Source organism: Ranitomeya imitator, chromosome 1, assembly GCF_032444005.1.
Source record: "Ranitomeya imitator isolate aRanImi1 chromosome 1, aRanImi1.pri, whole genome shotgun sequence".
Taxonomy (NCBI): Eukaryota; Metazoa; Chordata; class Amphibia; order Anura; family Dendrobatidae; genus Ranitomeya; species Ranitomeya imitator.
Genome location: NC_091282.1, coordinates 353,926,367 through 353,952,585, shown reverse-complemented (window position 1 = coordinate 353,952,585; position 26,219 = coordinate 353,926,367). Strand labels below are relative to the sequence as shown.

Here is a 26,219-nt window from a genome sequence, read left to right as displayed (position 1 = left end):
GAGCTGTGCCGGAATGAGGAGAGGTGAATATTGAAAGTGCCGGGGGCCTGAGCGACGAGAGGTGAGTATGTGATTTTTTTTTTTTTTTTTTTATCGCAGCAATAGCATATGAGGCAAATCTCTCTATGGAGCATCTTATGGGGCCATATTCAACGTTTGTACAGCACTATATGGGGCAAATGTGTCTGTATGGAGCATCTTATGGGGCCATAATCAACGTTTGTGCAGCACTGTATGGGCCAACTATCTTTATGGAGCATCTTATGGGGCCATAATCAACGTTTGTACAGCACTATATGGAGCAAGTGCCTGTATGGAGCATCTTACGGGGCTATAATCAACGTTTGTGCAGGATTATATGGGGTAAATATCTGTATGGAGCATCTTATGGGGCCATTATTAACCTTTATACAGGATTATATAGGGCATATTTTAATATGGAGCATCTTATGGGGCCATCATAAACTTTATGGAGCATTATATGGGGCTCCTGATTCAATATGGATATTAAAAAACACTTAACCTACTGATGTCTCAATTAATTTTAGTTTTCTTCGTATCTATTTTTACTTTTGAAATTTACCAGTAGCTGCTGCATTTCCCAACCTAGGTTTATACTCGAGTCATTAAGTTTCCCACTTTTTTGTGGCAAAATTAGGGGTCTTGGCTTATACTCGGGTCGGCTCATACTCGAGTATATATGGTAACCCCTTTAGGAAGCAAACAAGAAGAGGGGGGGGGAAACCGTAGGAACGGGCCAAAAAGAAAACCAGTATCATGGAAGAAGTAACGGATGGCTTGCAGAGCAATGAAATAATTAACCTCACGGATAAACAACTTTCAACGGACCACATTAATGTACCGAAAAAAGGACTGAATTTTTGTCTTCCAGAACCTTTTGATTTAACCGACTTTAGAATTGATTTGTTTAAGACTATAAGAAAAATGCACCTTAGTAAAGCTTATGCAGAGAAAAAAACCTGATGTTCTGCAATCTTGTCTTCCAGGAGTAATCCCAAGCACTTGGGTTTTGGGTTTTAGTGTAGACATGTTTAATAAATCTGCTCTACATGATGATACCATACTTCTTTTAAGTTTAGCTAACCCACAAGCCCCAAACATTGTTAACAACAATAAACTTGCGGATTATCCACCATTCATCAAAGGTGTTTCTTCAACACACATATCAACTATATCTCCCGGCAATGCTGTAGATTTATTCCAGTAACCACAACGAATAATTTAAACCGAGCAGAACAACAGGCGTTATCAGAAATGGAAAAATGGAACTATGTGATGTTCAGAAAAGCAGATAAGGGTGGTAACCTTGTAATGTTCACTAAGGAGTATTATATAACAGATACCTTAAACCAGTTAAACAATGGCAAAACTTATTTACCTTTGAATATTGACCCTACTCAGAAGTTTAAAGATGAACTAAGAACTCTATTGAGAAAACAGGTAGATAGGGGGCAATACTTTCTAAAAAAAAATATGGCTGAAAAACTCTTTCCTGAATATCCTACCAATCCTTCCTGGTATAGCATACTGAAGGATCACAAATCATTATCTACACCTGTTACCCACCTGATTATTTTGGGAATTGGTTTTGGGAATAGGATCTTTGATTGAGCCATTATCTCAGATGTTGTAAATCTTTACACAAGAATCCCACATAAGGCAGGGTTAGAGGCAATTAACAAAATCCTCAATAATACGGATAAAAGTCCTGAGTATGTTGACTTTATTTTGGAAGCTTTGGAGTTCATCTTATCCCATAATGCTTTCACATTCATGGCCAAATGGTTCCTTCAATTAGTTGGGACTGCAGTGGGGACACCGGTGGCATGCATTTTTGCGAATCTTTTTCTAGCGGTTTTTGAAGACAAATATATTGTAAATCACTTCAACCCATGTCTAAAATACATCCGTTCCTTTCACCGTTATGTGGACAATGTATTTTTGACATGGGCTGGATCACCAGAACAATTTAATGAATTTGTAAATTATTTAAACACTATCAATGCAGAAAATATGAGGTTAACCACACATTTTGCTGGGAATATTATTGAATTCCTAGACCTAAATCTAAAAATACATGAAGGACAGATTATTACTGAATCATTTCGAAAACCCAATTCAACAAACATGTTATTGCATTATAGGAGTGCACACCCCTTGCACACTAGAAAGAGCTTACCATATAGCCAAATGCTGCGATTACACAAAATTAATAATACAGAAATCATGTTTGAACAACAGATGCAGGAATTAAAAGATCATTTCAGACAAAGTTCAGACATTTCCATCCTCAGTCCTAGATGAAGCACAATGATCGCATTTCTTCTATATCACATACAGACTTACCATATTTTGCGGTTCATACGGCACACCCCAAATTTTTTAATAAAATGGTGGTGCTTCTTACAATCCAGGCTTCTTATTGCTTACTTGGGGGGTGGTGGCTTTGGTGAAGCGGGATCCCAGGGTCACTGCTGGTGTTGAGTGGTGCAGGTCGCAGTCGAGCAGGGTCACTGCTGGTGTCCAGTGGTGCGTGGGCTCCGCTGACATTTTGTGAAAGCCCAGAGCCCCCGCACGGTTTACTATGCGATGGACTCCGAGAAAATATCTGCCAGGGTGGCACATGCACAGATGGAGATTTTGGTGCCAAGATCTCCATCTGCGCCGCATCTGCGGCCATTTTCCTGGAGACATCGCGTACAGGCAGGCGCGGATGGAGATATGGCTTTCCTCCATCTGCGCCGAGTTAAAAGCCGGACCCTGGAAGAAGAATGGCAGCCGCCATATGCTGCCACCGCAGGGCTATCACTCGCCGCTGTACCACCGCTGGGCAACCGCAATACCCCCAGCTCTGGGCCCGTAGCATTGACTTTTCGGTAAGAACAGTGTTCGGTTTATAAGATTTTCCCTCTAATTTTGGAGATCATAAAAGTGTGTCTTATAATCCTAAAAATACGGTACTTTTCAAAACAATAAAAAATCTATAACCGAATCAGTTAGAGTACGTTCACATTTGCGTTGTTGTGTGTTGCGTCGGCAACGCATGCAAAAATGCATGGTTTTGTGACGCATGCGTCCATTTTTGGCTTGCTTTTGGACGCAAAAAAATGCAACTTGCTGCGTCCTCTGCGCCCTGACGCGCCAAAAATGACGCATGCGTCACAAAACGCAAGACAAAGCATGTCCATGCGCCCCCATGTTAAATGTAGGGGCGCATGACGCATGCGTCACCGCAGCTGCGCCCGATGTAACGCTAATGTGAACGTAGCCTTAACCAAAAAACACTATTTTATGTTTCATTTTAAGCACAGCACAATGGATAAAGTGATACATGCTTCCATAAGAAAAAATTGGCATACTCTGTACACTGACAAAGATCTAGGTAACATGGGAATATTAAAACCAATATTTTCTTATTGAAGAACCCACAACATAGGTGATATTCTAACCAATAAAAATTGGTTACAAAATTACACACCTAAGGGCAATTTCAAATGCTGCAATTGCCCAAGCTACCATTTACGTTCTACTGTTAATCCTATGCATTGGTTCAACTGTACATAGTCACAGACTTCATAACATGCAGTACACAATTTGTCATATATATCCTATTTTGCTCTTGTCAATTTTATTGTATAGATAAAACAATAAGACCCTTAAAAACAAGATTTTAGGAGCATTATAGAAAAATTTCCTCAGGAAAGGGTTCTTTGAGCTTAATTAACTGTATGAAAACTCACCATAATTCAGACCCAGAGACCTTACGCTTTGCAGGAATATAAATAGTTAAATATCCTTCACAAAGTGGAAATCCTAATTTATTGCTTAGACCAGAAGCTAGATGGATTCTAAAGACACAAGCACAAGGTCCTTATCACTCAATGATAAGATCGATTTATCTGTCTTTCTCTAATGTCACAATACTGTAAAAGATTGTAATTCTTAGTTTTACTTGATTAATTTACAATGTGTTTGTTTTTTACACATGTTCTTTGATTTTCTTTTTAAGTCAATTGTACTAGCCCTTAAAAAGGGAGTGTCTCTAACAAATTATTCACCTGGACCAATTGAAGCGTAGACACTAGGTGATGAGCGAATATACTCGTTACTCGAGGTTTCCCGAGCACGCTCAGGGGTCCTCCGAGTATTTTTTTGTGCTCAGAGATTTTGTTTTTCTTGCCGCAGCTGAATGATTTACAGCTAGTAGCCAGCATAAGTACATGTGGGGGTTGCCTGGTTCCTAGGGAATCCCCACATGTACTTATGCTGGCTAACAGATGTAAATTATTCAGCTGCGGCAAGAAAAACTAAAACTCCGAGCACTAAAAAATACTCGAGAAATCTCGAGTAACGAGTATATTCACTCATCACTAGTAGACACGCAAAACTGCCGTCGTCCTCCTCACTCGCTCCCCGCATGCCACCTACCAAGTCACCTCTAATGTCCTGTAACTGTCTGATGGAATAAAGGACTTTCTTCACAAATGCTTTTGTTGAGTGCCGCATATTTTTTCTAATGTCTTGGATCCGTCTATATAAATGCAGATCAATTTGAATCAAAGTGACAAAAGCTGAATAGCTCACGTAGAAGGGAACCACCTTCCGTTACAGGGATTTCATTGAAAGTACACTGGTGCTGCTTTTCATACATCTTTTGGAGTTTCTTTAAAATGGAAAGCCAAACCAGAGAGACTTGGAAGAAAATGCAAGAATATCGTTTGAATGGATGGAAAAATAGCCAGAATGGCCAAGGCACAGCCAATGATCAGCTCCAGGATGATCAAAGACAGTCTCAAGTTACCTGAGAGTAATGTGACAGTTAGAAGATGCCTGTGTGAGGCTAATCTCTTAGCAAGGAGTACCCTGCAAAGTTTCAGGCTATGTGCACACGTTCAGGTTTTTTCGTGTTTTTTTGCGCTCAAAACGCTATAAAAACACATTAAAAACGCATACATTATGCATTCTATCATTTAGAATGCATTCTGCATGTTTTGTGCACATGGTTGCGTTTTTTTCCGCGAAAAAAACGCATCGCGGTAAAAAAAAAAAAAAAAAAGCATGTTCATTATTTTTGCGAACTTTCTGCGTTTTTCCCGCAATTCTATGCATTTGGGAAAAAACGCACCAAAAACGCCTAAAAATCGCGGTAAAAACGCATGCGGATTTCTGGCAGAAATGTTCGGTTTTTGTCAGGAAAATTTCTGCAAGAAATCCTGACGTGTGTACATACCCTCACTGTTTTAAAAAAAAACATGTATTGAAGCAGATACATTTTGCCAAGGGACACATCAACTGGTCTAAAGAGAAATGGAGAAACATTTTGTGGACTGATGAAAGAAAAATTGTTCTTTTTGAGTTTAAGGGCCGCCGACAGTTCGTCAGATGATCCCCAACCTCTGCATTCAAGCCACAGTAAACTGAAGACAGTGAAGCATGGTGGTGCAAGAATCATGATAAGGGCATGTTTCTTTTACTATGGTGCCAGACCTATTTACTGCATACCAGGGGTCATGGACCAGTTTGCATATATCAAAATAATTGAAGAGGTCATGTTGCCTTACACTGAAGAGAATGTGTCCCTGAAATGGGTGACAACGACCCTAAACACAACAGTAAACAAGCAATATTTTGGTTCAAGTCAAACAAAATTGATGTTATGGAGTGGCCAGCCCTATCCCCAGACCTTAATCCGATAGAACACTTGTGGGTTGACATGAAAAATGCCGTTTCTGAGGCAAATCCAACAAATGCAAAAAAATTGCATTTGCCAAGCATCCTGGGCTGGAATAACAGTTAACAGGTGCCAAAAGTTGGTTGACTCTATGCAACATAGATTTGAACCAGTTCTAAAAATATGTGGGGATACAACTAAACATTAGGTTAGTGATTCACAGGAACGTTAAATCATCCAAAAATAGTACCGTACATATTGTGAGTTTGTAAAGACAAATGTAGACACTACTATTTTTTTTAGAACAGACCAATGTTCATTTATTTTCTGTAAAGTAGTTAAAAATTCTATACATTTCTCCATGTTTTTGAATTAAAAAACCGTGTGCGATGTTCCCAATGCATGGGAATAAACCGATCCTTGGTTCCTCCGGAGGTTCCGAATCTTGTCTCACAGGTGCCGCTGCTCCATTCACAAGCAGTCAACCTTCATTTAACAGCGTGGAATTTGAGTGTTCTGTTAAAAAATAAAAATAAAAAAAAAGAAAGAAGTTTCTCTTCTAATCTTGTTTCAACCTTTCTTCAAAGTAGGAAGGCAGCTATGACAAGATTTTATGCCATAACATGGAGGAAATTTCTAACCTCTTTGGGATCAAAGAGCTAGTGAGTCATATTCTGGAGTTTCTGCCAAAAGGTCTCGAACTAGGACTTTCCACCAGTACCCTCGAAGTCCAGCTGTCAGCTCCGGGGGCCCTGTATAACTATGATCTAGCAGGGAATTACTGGGTGTTTAGATTTATTAGAGCTTCATCTAGATACAGGTCCATTTTAACAGAGAAAGTAGTGCCACGTGATTTAAACCTAGTCTTAAGAGCTATGACAGAGTTAGTGTTTGAGCTCATTGAATCCGCATCTGCTAAGGTTCTTTCTCTTAAAACAGCCCTTCTGGTAGCCTTTACATCTGCCCAAAGGGTCAGTGACAATCGGGCCCTTTCCAGAGTTCCACCATTTACACAGATATTAGAGGACAGGGTAATTTTGAAGCCCGATCCATCCTATCTACCTAAAGTAGCGTCCTGATTTCATAGGTTATAGGAGATAGTTCTTCCTTCTTTTTGCTCTAGTCCAAAAAATCTGAATCATCCAGACATTAGGAGATGTCTAGTTAAGTACCTGTGTGTTACTAATGCCTGCAGTAAAGACAGTTCATTATTAGTGTTCTTCCAGGGCCTAGGTAGGGGGTTAAGGCTTCAAAATGAACAATAGCTAGGTGGATTAGGGAGGCCATTTCTTTAGCTTATTCTGCAAGTGGAAAAGCAGTTCTAGAAGGTCTGAAGGCTCACTCCACAAGGGCCGTGAAAACCTCCTGGGCAGAGAGATTGGACGTCTCAGTCGAGCAGATTTATAAGTTGGCAACCTCCTTCCACTTTCTATAAGCATTTTAGAGTGGATTAATTATAACTGGGGAAGTGAGAGAGCTGACACTTTAACCTCTGTTCTAGGACCTCCTGCAGTGACCAGGTAATTACAGCAGAGATCTGCTCTGAGAACCACACTCTAAGCCTAGGATTTGTATATTCAGATGCGGGGAAGTTTAGACTGATCCTTTGGGAGAAAGGTGCTCCAGGCTGTGGTCCCTCCCTTAATTCTTATTTTTCTCTGTAATTCTCTTGTGGTGCTGTTATAGGTGATCGATAAAGTTAAATCCAGCAACACGATTTTTTGGAACCAGTGTCAGGGTGAAATGTCCCCTCTCTGGAGAGGTCGTTATGGATTTTTTTTTTCTTTACGACAATATGGAAAATAAAATAAAAAAATCTAAATATTATTTAAAATACTTCTTGCATAAAAGCCTGGTTTAAACACTAATTTTCTGGTGACACTTTCCCTTTCATTATTCCCATAGTACAGGGGTCAGCAACCTGCATGAAGCCAGCTGTTGTGAAAGTACAGTTCCCATGTTGCCGTGACAGTCTGCAACTCTGGCTGTCAGGGCATCCGGGAATCTGTTGTGCAGCACCCTGCTATCCACTGGAGGCGTAGTAGTTGACCATACCCCAACAAGAACAGTAAAAGTCATTTCACCCTTGTCTTTTTGTCACTATAATAAAATCCTTTTTTTTTCTCCAGGCTTTGGGTGATATCCAGATTGCTGTGAAGTTAGCCAGTTTAGATCTCAAGTCCCACGAACATCCGATTGACAGACAATACAGACAGCTTCACTGTGACTTGGATCCTTTAGAGAAAAAGTCATCTGATTTTCAGGTAAATGTTATGTAAAGTACACAAAATGAAAAATTAATTTCACCTGTAAGATCTAAATTGTAGTATGTAATGCATAAGGCCAATTAAAATGCTGATTTGTTTCCTTATGCTGTTAATAAATTACAAAAACAATTCTTTTCATCATACCGCCTAACAAAAAAGTAGAATAGAACGCGATCAATTAGACGGATATAAATAAACATGGTACCGCTGAAATCATCTTGTCCCTCAAAAAACAAGCCGCCATACAGCTCCATCAGCGGAAAAATAAAAAAGTTATAGCTCTCAGAATAAAGCAATGCAAAAAATTTTTTTTTTATAAACTAGTTTGTGTTAAAGCTCCAAAACATAAAAAATATAAATATACCCAAATAAATTGGGTATCTCTGTAATCGTACTCACCTGAAGAATAAAGCTGCCTTATCAATTTTAGCGCTCACAGAATGGTATGAAAAAAACAAAATGCAATTCCTGAATTGCAGGTTTTTGTTCATTCTGTCTCCCAACAATCGGAATAGAAAGCGATCAAAAAATGTCATGTCTAAAAATGGTACCAATTAAAATGTCAGCTTGTCCTGCAAAAAACAAGAGGTCACTGACTCTGTCAGCAGAAATATGGAAAAATTATAGCTGTCAAAATATGTTGATTTAAAAACTAGTTCTCACAATAAAAGGCGTCTTTTAGTATGTGACAGCAGCCATACATAAAAACCTTATATAAATCTGGTATCACTGTAATTGCACCGACCCAAAGAATAGTCGCCTAATCATTTATACCACAAGAGGAACGGCATAAAAAATAAATAAAACCAATTCTACACCTGCTGTTGATTCTTTCATTCTACCTCCCAAAGATCGCAGTAAGGCTCGGCGCACATTTATCCTGTACTCTACGCTGAGCACTTACACCAGGGTTTCCATGTAAATCTCTGAAATATGTGATTCAGATGGAACCTCTGGCAGAAGATTCTGTATAATGAGGCAGATGGAGGCACTGTAAACGCCGCCCCTGTAATCGGGCGGTGTCAGTCTTTTTAGAATTACATAAAAGTGCCATCGGTCACAGTTTTGTGCACTTCTAAAAAGGACACCGCTGAACAGAGGCCAGACAGAGTCCAGAGTAACTCTGCTACCTCATTATAGTGAAAGGATTTCATCTGTCACGTCACTCTGGAGATTTTGATGGAATCCCCAAAGTAAGTGCTCAGTGTAAAGCGCCGGATAAATGTGATCCTAAATGTTATGTAAAATGTTCCCAATAAAAGCTTCAACTCAATTCATGAAAAAAGCAAGCCCTCACTCAGGTCCGTTGTGTATTAATGGAAATATAGGGGGCTTCCACGTTTTTGATTGCACAAAGCCTCTGGAAAAGCAAAATGGCTCCTTGCCCCCCAAAAGAAGTTCAGCAAATTCTCGGCTTCCAAATCCAAATGCCCCCCTCCCTTCTGAGCCCCAATGTGCCTAAATCACATTTAGCGCCCACATGTTTGGCATTTCTGTAGTAATGAGAGCCTGCCTAATTTACAGGTACATGTCTCCAGAAGCATGAGCTGGGCATAATGTACTCGGCACTACATCAGTAGTTTGCAATTTTCACTTAGCAACATCCACTGCTGCTTGTTTCTGGAAAACACCCATGGAGTCAAAATCGTCACTACATCTGTAGATAAATTCCCAAAGGGTTATAATTTTCAAAATGGGGTCACTTCAGGGGGCATTCTGCTTTTCTAGCACTTAGGGGCTCTTTAATCTGCGCTCCAGGAGGCAAATAGTGTTTCGTCCCTCCCGATTCTCTCCCTATGGCAAAGTAGTACTGCACAGCCATATATATTGCCACATTCTGTAGAAATTGTGGGACACATTTTGGTGCCATTTTTACCCATTTCCCATTATGAAAATGTAAAACTTGGGGCTAACACACAATCTTGGTGGTAAAAATTTAAATTATTTTATCTTCACTGCCCAATAATATAAAAGTCTGTGACACACCTGTGGTTTCAATATAATCGCTGTACCCCTAGATGAATTCATTGAGAAGTTTATATTGTAAAATGGGGATTCTGCTGTGTTGGCACCTCAGGGGCTCTACCAATGTAACATGGCACCCTCAAACAAGTGCAGCAAAATCTACACTGTAATATGGGGTTTCTTCCCTTCCAAGCTTTTCACTGTGCCTCAAAAGTAGTTTTTTGGGGTCCATTTTCCCCTGTTGCCCTTGTGAAATACAAAATTTGAAGCTAAAAATCATTTTTGTGGGACAAATGTGTTGTTGTTTTTTTTTCCATTATTATTATTATTTTCACGGCTTTACATTATAAACTTCTGTGAAGCACCTGTGGGTTCAAGGTGCTCAATACACATCTAGATAAGTTCCCTAAGGGGTCTAGTTTCCAAAATGATGTCAATTCATGGGGATTTCCACTGTTTAGGCACATCAGGGGCATTCCAAACGCGACATGGCAATCGCTAATTATTCCATCAAACTTTACATTCAAAAAGTCAAATGGCTCTCTTTCCCTTCCAAGCCCTGCCGTGCACTCAAACAGTTGTTTTCCTCCACATATTGGGTATCTGCTTACTCAGGAGAAATTGCACAACAAATTGTATGGAGCAGTTTCTCCTGTTACCCTTATGAAAATGCAAAATCGGGGGCAAAAAAAATTTATCTGGGAAAAATTTAATTTTTTTTATTTTCATGGCTCTACTTTATAAACTTCTGTGAAGCACCTGTGGGTTCAAAGTGCTCAATGCACATTTAGATAAGTTTACTAAGGGATCGAATTTCCAAAATGGTGTCACTTATTGGGGGTTTCCACTGTTTAGGCACATCAGGGGCTCTCCAAACGTCACATGGCATCCGCTAATTATGCCAGCAAATTTTACATTCAAAGTGAAATAGCGCTCTTTCCCTTCCGAGTCCTGCCGTGTGCCCAAACAGTAGATTTTCCCCCACATATGGGGTATCTGCATGCTCAGAAGAAATTGCACAACAGATTGTATGTTCCATTTTCTCCTGTTACCCTTTCGAAAGTAAAAAAAAATTAGGTCTCAAGGAAATTTTTTGTTTATTTTTTCCTTCCACATTCAAAGAATCTAAACCTGAGCAGTCGCCGCACTGAAAGCCTGGATAATAAACTTTATTTCTTCCGGAAGTCTCTGGCCTTCAGTCTTACAAGTGCAGGAGTGTGGCTTCGGTCACCGGTCAGTACATAGTGAGCTCTCATTACATTGTGAGTGACCGCTGTAACAACGCCCCGATACTTACTGACAGCCGGTGTAACACAAATGCACTGTTGAGAGTCGGCTGTCGGTCAGTGTGGGAGCTTGGTTATAGCCGCCACTCACTGTGTACTTAGTGGTGGTGACTGAAGCTGTGCCGCCCTCCCCTCTATGGCTGAAAGCCCAAGGCTGCCGAGAGGAATGAAGGTAAAGGTTAAAATATGGTAATTATATATATATATAATCATATATCATATATGATATTATATATATATATATATATATATATATATATATATAATTTTTATTTTTTTTAAGTTTAAAACCTATATATATTCATATACTTTAAAAAAAATTATAAACTTTTTTTTTTATTATACATCTTGGAGGACTTGTACTTGTGGTCATCTAATCGCTTATACTATATACTGCAAGATCACAATATTCCAGTATTATAGTGCAAGTAGTGTTATCCTATGAATGTCACCCACAGGGTTGGCTTCACAGGAGGACCAAGATGGCAGTTATAGGGCCCTTCAACTGGCCCCAAGTTGCCATGACAATCCATTGGTTCCACACGATTGCATTGCGCTGTTTAAGTGTTGCTGCAGAGATTGTCAGGGCATTTAAATAGTTAAGCAGCCACGGTCTTGACTCCCTCTAACCGCTGCTGTTGTAGATTGATGCCTGCTCTGTAATTTATGGGGCATCTGCCTAATATGGTGGGAGGTTCAATTCTAACCCTATGCTAAACTCTCGATGCAACCATATGTTGTAAATTTACACTATGTGACTGTCATTGGGGTTAAGTGAGCTTGTCGGAAGCTTTGGGATCATCATACCAATTACATTGATGGGTAAAACTTAAAAAATAACTTCATGGCTTCAAATAGATATTCCATTACTGAGAAAGTCATCTTATGTAAGTGAGACTGCAAGTGCACTGAGGGCGGGAGGACTCCTGGCTTCTGCTTCTATTCTCATTGGTGGAATATCCATTTGGGAGCAGGCGGTTATGGGTTGCTTTTTTATGTTTGAACATCTCCTGAAGTTAATATAAATTCATATACTTTTGAACAATAACCTTAAATGCCATCAACCAACCTTGGTTTTTGCCAACTATACTTAATGACTGATCTCTTCCATCTTTACTCATCCCACAGCTTATTGAACGCTACTTGCAAAGCACGCATGCGCCAACCCACAATGATTACACAATGACACTACTGAATGTTTTCTGCATGCAAAAAGATGGGAAAAGCAACTTTCGAGAAGATCTACCCAACAGGTCTGGGTTTTTTTTAACTAATAATTCACATACAGTAAGGCAGTTTAGGTTTATAATGATTTATTTCTGCAAACTGTTCTCAGATTCATAATTTGTCCTTTAGTTTTTTAATACAACTTCATTGATTCAATCAAGGAACAACATTTTCCAACACCCATATCACCCAAGTGAAAAGTAACTGCCCTTTTATTTTGAAGAGAAAAGATCATCAGAAAATTACTTATTGCTTACATCATATTTTTTTCCATTTTTCTTTACGTACCTCAATCTCTATTACAAATTAAAAATAGACTCGAAAAGAGCTGGAAGCCTACTAAAGCCACTATATGCGCTGCTGCAGTCCGTCTGTCAGACTATTTGCGTCTAAACCAACTTGCATTTCTTAGTTGTCTTTATGACACCCCTAAAATGCTAAAAAAGATTGGAGCATCATTGTGTGATTCATGTTTTCGGTTGAAGGCAGTGGTAGGATCCTTTTTGCATTCAGTTTGGTTACGTCACAGGGCATACCACTTTTTGGTTAGAAGTGCTCTTATTTTTACACAAGCAATTTGATCTCCCAAGTCTTGTCCCCTAACGTTTTCTTTTTGGGCATTATGAATGATCTTATCACTGGATCTTCTGAGAATTTTTTCAGATTTGTATTTTTCCCTTCACCCATCACAGCACACCTGAGAGAGGGATCCGCTCAGCCAGGATATGAAACCTACTGAAATAAAAGGGCAGTACCTCTCCCCCTCTTCAGTTAGGCTTCCTGTCCTGAACGGGTGACCTCATGCTGAAACCCGGGCAGGTTGTAAAGTTTATTTTTTTGTGCTTGTATGCCGGCCTTCAGGTGCTGGATGCGCCATCCACGGGTCCAAGTGTGGCCTTATTGTACATGCGGGCGGCACAGACTTCATGCTTTGCAGGTCTAAATCTACCGCGCCGCTCTCCTACCTCCATCTTCCAGCTGCAGTCTCCGTGGTGAGGCAGGCTTCCAGGGACACACTCCCCTGGCATCACGGGCAAGGTACACTGGGAATGGGCGTGCCCGGTGACGGTAGAAGGGGTGCATCGGAAGCAAGATGGCAGCGCCCTGGGCAAGAATGCCGGCCGGGACGCGTGGACATGCAGTGCGTCCTGGTGGGGGCAGTGTGGAGGGGGTAGGGCTTTTTCTTTTCAGGTCCAGAGGAGGCGGAACCGAGGAGAAGCGCTGTGGATCCTGCCTTTAAAAGAAGGGATGACCACACGAGAGGCGCTTATGTCTAAAGCTCACTCCATTATGGAGGACTTAAGAAGACAGCAGCAGCCATTGCAGCAGTAGCATTCACCACTTCCAGTGCCTGTTCACCAGTACTGGCATACTAAAGGGAGCAGCTGAAACAAAACAAGTGACAGCCGTCCAAGTCAAAGGAATGAAAGATCGCAGGACTCCTCGGTATCCAGAAGGGATGTATATGTACCCCTGATCAGCCTCTGAATCCGGTACCCTTGATGTGACAGCGGGTGGTGAGTGATCTATGTGAGTGTCACCGTTTTTTAGTAAGGGACATTTTCTTGCTTAAATCACTAGGCTGGCAGCAAGAAGAAAAATAGGGAGCGTGCCCTATGTAAGACCCCGCTGGCAGTCCACTGGTAGAAGAGTCTCTGCTCGACCTGCATCCAGAAAACTATCTTAGATGAGACTCCTAACTTCGCCGCAAGTCTTAGGCCTGTGATCAAAGCTGAGGTTGAAGGTTCCCTAAAGACCCTGTTAAAGAAAGGGAAGAAATGAGCTCAGTAGGTCGCTACTGTGTCTGATGTTTCTCCACAGTCTGTGGGAGAATATCATAGTGAATCCCTGTCCTCCTCGGACAGTGATATAGGGGCAAACCGTGCTTCCCCAATGAGGACACAGATAGGCTTGTCAGACCAGTTAGGTCAACAATGGGTCTGAAGGAGGAGAGAACATCTAAGTCTCTGCAGGATATAATGTTTGGGGGCTTGGAGGAAAGGAAGAAGCGCACCTTTCCAGTTAAGACTCATAAATAAGGAGTGGAAAATGCTGGAAAAGTCTAGTACCTTGCCCTCATCCTCAAAGAGGAGATACCCCTTTGAGGATAAAGACTCTGAGATCTGGGATAAAGTCCCTAAAATTGACGGAGTGGTTCAAAGAGGTCATCGCTACCCTTTAAGGATTCTGGAGTGCTGGATAAAAAAGCAGATGGGTTACTTAAGAACACCTGGGAGGCAACTTTGGGGGGTCTGAAGCCAGCATTAGCTGGAACCTGTACTGCCTGCTCCCTTATGATCTGGCTGCAACAATTTGAGGAGCAGCTTAAAATTAAGACCCCAAGAGATGAAATCCTGGCCAATATGCCTCTGTTGCACGGAGCAGCGGCTTTTCTTGCGGACACTTCTGCAGACTCAGTGAGACTAGCTGCTAGGTCAGCGGGCCTATATAATGCGGTAAGATGGGCCTTATGGCTTAAGGGGTGTCCTGGGGATCTGCAGTCAAAAAATACACTTTGCTCCATCCCATGCGACGGCCAGTTTCTCTTTGGACAGAAACTGGAGGACATTTTGGAGAAAGCAGATGACAAAAAGAAGGGATTTCCTGGATTCCCTACTGAGGCTAGGAAACCTTCCTTTCGAAGGAGAAAGTTTAATAGGGAACATCCTCTGGGGAAAGAAAGAAGTGGAAGTTTAAGGGTCAGAAAGGAGTCCGGGTTTATATTCAGCTGACCCTCTAAATCAGGGGTCGGGAACCTATGGCTCGCGAGCCAGATATGGCTCTTTTGATGGCCGTATCTGGCTCGCAGACAGGGGGCCCGGGGCCGGCAAGTCAGACGCCCCTGGTCACCGCACTATGTCCGCCTCCTGCTCCCGCACACTTCCGTCACTTACTTCCAGGGGCGGATTATCAGAGGGTCAATATGGGCGGTAGCCCAGGGCCCAGTGGTCTGGGGGGGCCCTGGGCTACCGCAGATTAACCCTCTGATAATCATTTGTGAATGCCGGCCCGTGCCGGCCGCCGCCGCCGGCGTTTATGTGCCCCCCGGACCCGGTGGGCGGAGAGAGGGGGCCGCATCGGGCCCCTTCTCATCTGCTCACCGGGCCCCTTGCAGCGCTGCGGCGGTTTCCTATTGATGTGCGGGCGCGCGCCCGCACATCAATAGTTAACAACAACAGCCGCCAGCCAATTGGAGGCTGGCGGCTGATGTCGGCCGCAGCGCACACGTCGCCGGCGTCTGACGTCATTGTCAGTCGCCGGCGAGTGTGCGCTGCTGCAGGGAGCTCGCCGCCTGGAGCGCGGACAGGTGAGGAGACTGCTTGTTTTTTTTTTTTTTTTTTTTGGATCAGTTATCGGTGGACACACTGGGGGAGTGGGGGGCAATGCTGGAGGACACACTGGGGGGCAATGCTGGAGACACTGGGGCAGATTGGAGGACACACTGGGGGCAATGCTGGAGACACTGGGGCAGATTGGAGGACACACTAAGCGGGCAAAGCTGGAGACAGTAGGGCAGATTGGAGGACACACTGGGGGCAATGCTGGAGACAGTGAGGCAGATTGGAGGACACACTGGGGGCAATGCTGGAGACAGTGGGGCAGATTGGAGGACACACTGGGGGCAGATTGCTGGAGGACACACTGGGGGCAGATTGCTGGAGACACTGGGGGCAGATTGCTGGAGACACTGGGGGCAGATTGCTGGAGACACTGGGGGCAGATTGCTGGAGACACTGGGGCAGATTGCTGGAAACACTGGGGCAGATTGCTGGAGACACTGGGGCAGATGATTGCTGGACACACTGGGGCAATGCTGGAGACACTGGGCCAGATTGCTGGACACACTGGTGGTAATATGCTGGACACACTGGGGCAGATTGCTGGACACACTGTCTGGGGGCAATATGCTGGACATACTGGGGCAGATTGCTGGACACACTGGGGGTAATATGCTGGACACACTGGGGGTAATATGCTGGACACACTGGGGGCAGGACTGGAGGCATGGGCAGAATGTAGACACGGGGCATGATTGGAGACATGGGGCAGGATGGATACAATAATAAAATAGACAATTGACATAACTGACAATGCGTTGTGTGACATGTCCAACATTCCAGCTTCTTTCTTCTGCGAATGCCTCAAAGCTGGCATTCTCTCAACATCAGGTGGGAAGAATGCCAGCTTCCAGTCATGCGCAGGAAAAAGAAGAAGCCAGACTGCTGGACTGATGTCATGCATCGCAAGCTCACAATGTAAGTTATTTATTTAATTTTTTACTGCTAATTACCATTGTTTCAGTCCAGTTGTGGCTTTATACAGCAGGGAGGAGCATTCCTTGCTGTACTAAGTGAACATTGGAGCGATTGATCTGTCAATGGCCCTTTAAACATATTGTACGGCTCTCGCGGAATTATATTTTAAAATATGTGGCGTTTACGGCTCTCTTAGCCAAAAATGTTCCTGACCCCTGCTCTAAATCTTCCAAAAAGCCCTCCCAATGACATCAAGTCAGCGGTAGGGTGGAGGCTCTCCCATTTTCTCCCTGCCTGGGTGAACATCTCCCACAGTTGTTGTCTTGAGCAGAGGTGTCAAACTGCATTCCTCAAGGGCCGCCAACAGGTCATGTTTTCAGGATTTCCTTGTACTGCACAGGTGATAATTTAATCACCTACACACATAATGATTCCAGCACCTTGTGCAAAGCTAAGGAAATCTTGAAAACGCGCATGGTTTGCGGCCCTCGAGGAATGCAGTTTGACACTCCTGGTCTTGAGTATTGTGAAGACCTTCGAAATAACAATCATCAGGAAGTCACCAAAAGAACAACTTGCCCTGGAAGCAGAGATCATGAGACTCTAACAAAAACACGTTCTGTGCGAGATGCCGGAGGAGGAAAAAGCAAGGGGATTTAACTCCCATATCTTTTAGATTAAATAAGCAGATGGTTGCTTCAGAACTATTATCAATCTGAGGAAGCTCAACCAGTGAATTGTAAATTGCCTCTTCAAGATTGAGTCGGTAAACACAGCTATAAAGCTGTCAGTCATCGATTTGAAGGATGCATATTATCACATCCCATTGCATCCGGACCATCATAAGTTTTTGAGAGTGGATCTGTATGTCCAGGGACAAGTCAGGCCTTACCAGTACATAGCTCTTCCTTGCGGACTGTCAGTAGCTCCTAGAATTTTTACCAAAGTAATATCGGAGGTGATAGCCAACCTTCGAACTCGGAACACTGTTATCTTGCCGTACCTGGACAACGTCCTTATAGTCAGAAGATCGGAGCGTCACTGTGCAGAGCAGCTGAGGGAGGCAACGGTGGTCCTGGAGGAGCTGGGCTGGAGGGTAAATACCCTCAAGTTGAGGCTAAAACCAGAAAGGATACAGTCCTTCCTGGGCTTAGTGTAGAATTCAGAGTGTCAAAGACACTTGCCATAAGACAAAATAAGGAATCTGGCGCTGTCAGCAATAGATTAGCCAAGGGTGATTCTCATTGCTCCATTCTGGCTGAAGAGGCCGTGGTTTTCCCTTCTAAGGTTAAAATCAGTTTCAGATCCATGGATCCTGCCAGAGATCCCAGACCTTCACTCCCAGGGGTCAGTATGCCATTCTCGCGTGAAGTGCTTCCATCTAGCAGCATGGAATTTAAGACGGCATTACAGAGTCGGCAAAGTTTCTCACCAGGGTTAGTTTTCACCCTTTTGAAAGGTAGGAAGCTGATAACATCAAGTATTTATGGCAGGACATGGAAGAGGTTTTTGGAATTTTCAGGGGATAAGGCTCCAGTGAGGTTCATTCTAGAGTTCTTGCAATCAGGACTGGAGGAGTTGTTAGCAATTAACACCCTCAACGTACAGGTCTTGGCCTTGGGTGCCTCATATAATTGTAATCTGGCAGCAAATAGATGGGTGTCACAAATCCCACCATGGGATCTGAACCTAGAAATGCTAACTAAACACCCATTCAAGCCCTTAAAGAATTTATCTGCCAAATTCCTCACAGTTAAGGCTATTTTACTAGTGGCTCTGACATCAGCCCGCAGGGTGAGTGATATCCCCCATACTCTGGAACTCTACCCCAACACATCAGGCTCTCACCTACCACGGAAACCTTCAAAAGGAACCTGAAGACCCACCTCTTCCGACAAGCCTACAACCTGCAGTAATCCCCAGTCTACTGAAGCGCCACATGACCAGCTCTACCCTCACCTAGTGTATCCTCACCCATCCCCTGTAGACTGTGAGCCCTCGCGGGCAGGGTACTCTCTCCTCCTGTACTTGTGTGTGCCTTGGTTTACTCATGTTTATTATACTTGTCTATACTTGCCCCATTCACATGTAAAGCACCATGGAATAAATGGCGCTATAAAAATGAATAATAATAATAATAATATAGGCCCTGTCCATATGTCCCCCCCTATACACAGATGTATGAGGATGGGAATATACTAAACCCTGATATGACCTATCTTCCTAAAGTGCCTCTTAAGTTCCATAGGAGCTAAAAGATTACTTTGCCCTCCTTTTGTATCAACCCTAGGAATCCAGGAGAGGAAACCTTTCATAACTTAGATGTAAGAAGGTCACTGTTGTAGTATATGTCCATGACCATTCCCTATTTGTAGCCTTTCAGGGTAGCAGAAAGGGGTATGTGGTATCCAAGGGTACCATTGCCAGATGGATCAGGGAGGCCATTATTTTCTTACACTACGAGTGGTGCACTGATTCCTGAAGGCATCAAGGCTCACTCCCATCAGAGCCGTGGCAACCTCCTGGGCAGAAAAGGCAGGGGTATCAATTGATTTGATCTATAAGGCTGCTACCTGGTCTTCACCATCTACCTTCTTTAAGCACTACAGACTGAATCTGTCCTCCTTGGCTGACTTGACTTTTGATAGAAGGGTGTTGCAAGCGGTGGTCCCTCCCTAATGTGTTTCAGTTCTCCGGAAATCTCACGTGTGTTGTCATGGGTGAAGGGAAAACACCAAGGTTACTTACCTGTAGCTGATTTTTCCAGAACCCATGACAGCACCTTTATATTTCCCCCTCTTTCACCTTATGGGTGTGCATTATAGTTTGGGTGTTTTATAATGTGGTGATTGTTGTGTGTGTAAATTAACCCGGAGGTCCTTTCATGCTCTGTAACCCAACTGAAGCTGGGGAGAGGTACCGTCCTTTTATTTCAGTAGGTTTCCTTTCCTGGCTGGGCGGATCCCTCTCTCAGGTATGCTGTCATGGCTTCTGGGAAAACTGACTACCAATAAGTAACCTTGGTGTTTGTTTTAACTAAAAAAAAGGTTATTTTGGCGTGAAAATCTACACACATCCTTTCCCTGTTCCAATGGATTTAACTGGTGAATAAATAGATTCCCATGTACAAAGTCTTGCGTATCAACAAGAATTGTTGTCAGCTTGTTGTCAGCTTCAGCTCTATACACGCGGCCGCCACTGCCTGTGCACGGCAGTTACCAAGCTCTGGGGGAGGACGCAAGTCACCGGCCGGGACAGCGTCTCCTATACTACTATTTGCTCTGCAACATATTGGATATTTCCGGAACAGAGATTCAGAGAAGGCTTCAGATACCAACCTTTCAGCACATGAGTGAAGGACCTTTCCGCATGTCAGCACTGGACACAGATTTCCTTTTCTTTGATATTAAGGTAAACACATCTTGTTAATCACAGTCCTGTATGGGGAACCTTGTTTATGACATTTCCTAGTATTTTAACTATTTATGGCTTCATATAGGTGAACTTAGCGCAAATATCACATATAGTTTTATTTATTAATCCCATTTGCTATGGAGCCCCTAACATTTTTCTGCTGTATGCAATTACCTTCATAAGTCACAAGCTTGGTGAGAGGAAATCCACCTGTGTGCAATCTAATTATCACATGTCTGTCAGTATATACATACCTTTTCTGAGGTACCACTAACCAAACTACTCCATGAAGACCAAGGAGAACTCCCAATAAGTCAGTTACAAAGTTGTTGAGAAGTAAAAGTCAGCGTTGGGTTATAAAAAACATCCCAATCTCTGATGATCTCCTGGAGCAAGATCAAGTCCATTATCATCAAATGGAAAGAGCATGGTACCACAACAAACCTGCCAATAGAGGGATGCCCACCAAAACTCTCAACCCACACAAGGAGGGCATTAATCAGAGGCAGCACAGAGACAAAAGGTAACCTTTAAGGAGCTGCAGAGACTGGAGAATATGTTCATATGAACACAATAAGCTGTACACGCCATAGAGTTGACCTTTATTGGAGAGTGGGCAGAAAAAAGCCTTTACTTACAAAAAATGTAAGGCTTGTTTTGAGTTTTCCAAAAGACATGTGGTAGATTCCCCAAATGTATGGAAGAAGGTGCTGTGGTCAAATGATACCAAACATAGTGGTGGTAGCATCATGCTGTGTGGATGTTTTTCAGCAGCAGGGACAGTGAAGTTGGATGGTGCGAAACAGACATATTTTTGAGCAAAACCTATTTCAGTCCGTCAGTAATTTGAGACTGGGACGGAGGTTCACCCTCCAACAAAACAATGACCTAAAGCATACTGCTACAGCAACAGTCCAGTGGTTTAAGGAGAAACGTGTAAATGTTTTGGAGTGGCCTGTTCAAAGCCAAGACCATAATTCAATTGAGAATCTGTGGACATCTAACTTGAAGGCGCTGGGGCAGTTTTGCCTTGGGCAAAAATCCCAACAGCAAGATATGAAAATTCATAGAGACTTATCCAAAGCGACTTGCAGCTGTAATTGCCGTAAAAGGAGGCTCTAGGAAGTACTGATTTTAGAGGTGGAATAGTTATGCACACTGAAGTTTTCAGTTATTTTATCCTATTTGTTGTTTGCTTTACAATAAAAAGAAAACCAAATGTTCACAGTTGTAGGTGTGTTCTTTACATGAACTGATGCAAACCCTAAAAAAACAGTGAAATTCCAGGTTGAGGTAGTAAAACACAAAAACTGCCAAGTGGGGGAATACTTTTGCAAGCCAGTGTACTGTTATATAAGAAATAGAAAAATAGAGCAGCACATTCAGCATGGAAAGAATCTGGGCGCAAAAGAGCATCCACAGTCATATACCAAATCTTGCATGTAGTAGTTTCTGATTCTTCTCTTCTGAAACATTTTCAGTTTCTGATTCTTCTCTTTATAGGTATATTTTTGAGTAAAATGTAAATTGCTTTTATTCTATAAACTACTGGCAACATGTCTCCGAAGTTCCAAGCAATACATTTTGTATTTATTTTCTGAAAATGAGAAATGGTCAAAATAACAACAAAATGCATTGCTTGCAGACCTCAAATAATGCAAAAAAAAGTTCATAATCATTTAGAAACAACAGTACTAATGTTTTAACTCAGGAAGAGTTCAGAAATCAATATTGTGTGGAATAACCATGATTTTTAATCACAGCTTTCATGCATCTCTGCATGCTTTCAATCAGTCTTTCACACTGCTTCTGGGTGACCTTATGCCACTCCTGGCACAAAAATTTAAGCATTTCTTCTTTGTTTGATGGCTTGTGACTATCCATCTTCCTCTCGATTACATTCCAGAGGTTTTCAATGGGGTTCAGGTCTGGAGATTGGGCTGGCCATGACAGGGATTTGATGTGGTGGTCCTTCATCCACATCTTGATTGACCTAGCTGTGTCATGGCACATTGTCCTGCTGGAAAAACAGTCCTCAGAGTTGGGGAACATTGCCTGAGCAGAAGGGATCAACTGTTTTTCCAGGATAACCTTGTATGCGGCTTGATTCATACGTTCTTCGCAAAGATTAACCTGCCCAATTCCAGCCTTGCTGAAGCATCCCCAGATCAACACCTGGTCATCTAATGGTTAGATGGAGACCTGGAAAGGCATACAAGCCACAGTGTCTTGCACCCACTGTGAAATTTGGTGGATGATCAGTGATGATCTGGGGATGCTTCAGGATTAGAGCAAACAGGAAACCTATTCTGAAAGGCTCCTTCTCATAAATGATTTATAAAGGCTTCTGTATCCTTTGGTTCTAGGCAATAGATCCCCAGGATCCGACTCTTGCTGAGTTAAATTATAAAAATTTAAAAAAAAAATGGTTGGTGCCTGGAGCCAGTAATTGGAGTCGCCCTTTAACTTTGAAGACATATTATTATAACCTGCTGCTTTTGTCTGCAGAATGCTGTTGTGGCATGGATCTCGTATGTCTAACTGGGTTGGCATACTTAGCCAAGGCCTGCGTGTGGCCCCTAAAGAAGCTCCAGTAACTGGATACATGGTTAGTGCATTATTGTGGTTCTCTGGTGTCGTGATCGCTGTAGCTGCTTCTTCACCAGGTTGTCGGGTTGTATCACTTTGAAAGCAGCCGTCACCTTTCTGAAGATTTAGGCTACACTCACATATTTGTATGGCTTAATCCGGAACCTTTTTTCTCCCTAGTTTGGAAAAGGAATATATTTTGCCGATGTCTCCTCAAAGAGTGCAAATTATTGCTTTACAACCCGAGATAAGAATGTGGGAATTATTCTGCTGTCCGAGGTAATGTCGGCTGATATGTGGACTACTTGAGTGTATAGCTGTGTAGTCCTTGTATAGTGTCCTCTGCATTTGGAATTCATTGCACCAACCCTTTTAAGTTCTACGTAGTCATGAATAATCGAGAATTGGCAAAAATTGGAAATTTCTCCTCATACCAATGTCAGACTTGCGGGAGCTTATCAGGGTCGCTCTGATGCTTGAACCTCCCTTCCGACACATTCCCATACACTTTCCATAGGGAAGTAACAGTTTACAAACTTGATTCCAGCATATGACATGTATTCTGTAGCGTCTAATTCTTTTACCAGTGCGTTTGAGCACTTATCTAATAACCTTACTGATGGCATTTTCGACTTGTCTGAGATCGTCCCTGTTATGCATGGCTCCCCGTCCCTGTATGCATGACTCCCCTGTCCCTGTATGCATGGTTCCTTATCCCCTATCCTTGTATGCATAGCTCCTACTTACCTTCCCTGTGCGCCCTCGCTGCATCTCATTCCGGTGCCAGCAACTCTTCTGGCCAAGCGATCACGTGTCCCCGCTCATTAAGGTAAAGAATATTCACTCCACACCAATGGGCGTGGAGAGAGGTGAATATTCATTACCTTAATGAGCGGGCACCCTTGCTAGCCCAGCGGCTGCTGGAAGGCTGTGGCTTTCACTGTGCACTATTATAGAGAAATGAATATTGCCAGCTCAGTGAATATTCCTTTCTCTTTAGCAGCGGGCACAGGCTTTAGCTGCAACCACCGGCTCCTGCCTCTGTGACCCGCTGCTCCGCCGCTCCCCCGCCCGTCTTTCTTTGACAATGACTCATGTATAAGCCGAGGGTGGAGTTTTCAGCACAAAAAAATGTGCAAAAACCTTGGCTTATACACGAGTATGTGCGGTACATTAAAAAAATCTCTATAAGTAAGTTGGTCATCGACAACTCTTTGTGGTCATATTTGGACCATGTTTCTGTCTCTGTCAGGTTGCACTTGGTAAATGTAATGAACTTCTTGCTGCGGATTATGATGCTCAGAAAAAGCTGAAAGGCAAACACAGCACCAAAGGCCTTGGTCGTAGCGTTCCTGACCCCAAAAAGAGCATTAATCAGTAAGTTAATTACGTATATGAGAGTCATCCATAGTGTCATGTCAGTCATATGTTTCTGTAAATCCGACCACCTCATGTTTGCATATATACTTGTGCATATCTTTAGTTCATTTCAGCTGTAGTTTCTTTAATTTGTTGACTACTTTTTTTTTGTTCTTTTCTGCTCTTTTCTATTTCTCTGCCTTTTTGCAGTGACGGCGCTGTGGTTCCCTTTGGACCTCTCATAGACACAGGACTCCAGAATAATGATGGCTACACCCTAAATTACAATGAGTACATTGTGTATGACAGCAGTCAGGTCCGGATGAAATATTTGCTTCTAGTCCAGTTCAACTATGAATCATTGTGGTAACTGTAAAGATTGGCATTTCTGGCCATAGCAGGATTCATGTATGTGCCTGATATAAGAGATGGCACATACTTAGTAGGCAAAGTAGAATATGGAGTGAATGTTTTCTTTGTAGCATACTACACCAGTTTTTTATAAATCAGCACTATCTTGTAATCCTGAATCTTGGAGGGATTGTCCACTTCTTAGATATAAATGACAGCAATCCACACAGACATAAACCATATTTGGAAACCAGACTCGCACAATTCTATATTCACTATGTAGTGGCTCTTAATGAGTGAATAGAAGCTGAGCTGCATATCCCCCAAACAGCCACTCACCAGTGTATAGAGATGAGTCTGATTCCTCACACTTTCACATCCACCTGTAAACTGATGATTTGGGAGGTGCCTCACAAATCTGATATTGATTATCTATAGGTCATTAGTATCCAGGTATAGGACAACCTGTTTAATCGTACTTCTAGATAAATCATATAGACTCTTAATGATTTTGTTTTGGAAATGTTGATTTTAGATCTTCTACATAAGTAATAAACATATGATGTCTTCTTAAAAATGTTACTTTATGATAAGATGCATTAAAGCTTAGCATGATATTGTCTGTTTCTTTTTATCCTTTTCTATTCTATAATAAAGTTGGAGTTAAAAAATGGCTTCCATGTTTGTTTCCCTCCTACATAAAGATGTCAGATCACAGCTGCCCATGGCTGGAACCTTCCAACACTGCTCATTTTAGAGCCTTGATTGTCTGATCGCTGCATGTTTAGTTACTGTAATCCCCAGTGATCAGTCATAGTAACATAGTTAGTAAGGCCGAAAAAAAGACATTTGTCCATCCAGTTCCATCATAATAAATCCCCAGATCTACGTCCTTCTACAGAACCTAATAATTGTATGATACAATATTGTTCTGCTCCAGGAAGACATCCAGGCCTCTCTTGAACCCCTCGACTGAGTTCGCCATCACCACCTCCTCAGGCAAGCAATTCCAGATTCTCACTGCCCAGTCAATATTGAATCGCACCAACTTTATATCACGTACCAAACAGATAAGCAAGTTTTATATGAGAGACAAAGAGTTTGTAAGGCTTCAGTGAGAGTCAAACTCACGACCCCTGGTTTACGAGACCAGTGCTCTAACCTCTGAGCTATGAAGCCATCTCCAGATTTTATCATTTAGCTGTATAAAGAGGGACAGTATGGTGGCTCAGTGGTTAGCACTGTTGCTTTTCAGCCCTGACGTCCTTGGTCCAAATTCCACTAAGGACAACATCTTGAAGGAGTTTGTATGTTCTCGCCGTGTTTGCGTGGATTTCTCCCAGGTTCACCAGTTTCCTCCCACATTCTAGAGACATAGTAATAGGAAAGTTAGATTGTGAGCCAAATTGGGGACAGCGATGATAATGTCTGTAAAGTGCTGCGGAATAAGTGGTGCCATATAAGTGAGCAAAATAAATAACATCTGGGTGGCTGGAAGCAGCCATCTGCTCTGGCTCATGCTTGGCTTACCCAGCAGTGGACACTCCCTTTATGACATCCATATGCCATTATGACTCGAGATGAGCAAACTTTTTCAGAAAACGTTCACCAATCTCAAATTCAGCACAAACGTTGCACGTTCGGATTCGTGTTCAGATTCCTGAGCATTTTCCTCAAAATCGGCAACATTTGGACAAAGTTCGGTAAATGATCGAGTTTCCACTAATGCTTTTGTTAGGACAGTGGTGCTGTATGATGAGCACGGGGACGTGTTTGACGAGGGGTGGAGGTGGGAAGATGTCAGAGTAGTGGC

The 26,219-nt window shown here is 42.6% G+C and overlaps 1 protein-coding gene and 1 non-coding gene across 2 annotated transcripts in view; one reads left to right on the top strand and one right to left on the bottom strand.

Moving 5' to 3' along the window:
• Positions 1–25,079, top strand: part of PARP2 (poly(ADP-ribose) polymerase 2) — a 212,149-nt gene extending 187,070 nt beyond the window's left edge. The window contains exons 14-19 of the mRNA XM_069760573.1: positions 7,822–7,956; positions 12,339–12,463; positions 22,616–22,715; positions 22,877–22,975; positions 23,949–24,073; positions 24,266–25,079. Of these exons, the coding sequence (XP_069616674.1) occupies positions 7,822–7,956; positions 12,339–12,463; positions 22,616–22,715; positions 22,877–22,975; positions 23,949–24,073; positions 24,266–24,425 (744 nt within the window). The 3' untranslated portion in view covers positions 24,426–25,079. The remainder of the gene's footprint in view (positions 1–7,821; positions 7,957–12,338; positions 12,464–22,615; positions 22,716–22,876; positions 22,976–23,948; positions 24,074–24,265) is intronic.
• A 433-nt stretch (positions 25,080–25,512) lies between these two features.
• On the bottom strand, positions 25,513–25,585 carry TRNAT-CGU (transfer RNA threonine (anticodon CGU)). The gene has a single exon. It is a non-coding gene; the product is annotated as a tRNA-Thr (tRNA).
• Between the last annotated feature and the right edge of the window lie 634 nt (positions 25,586–26,219).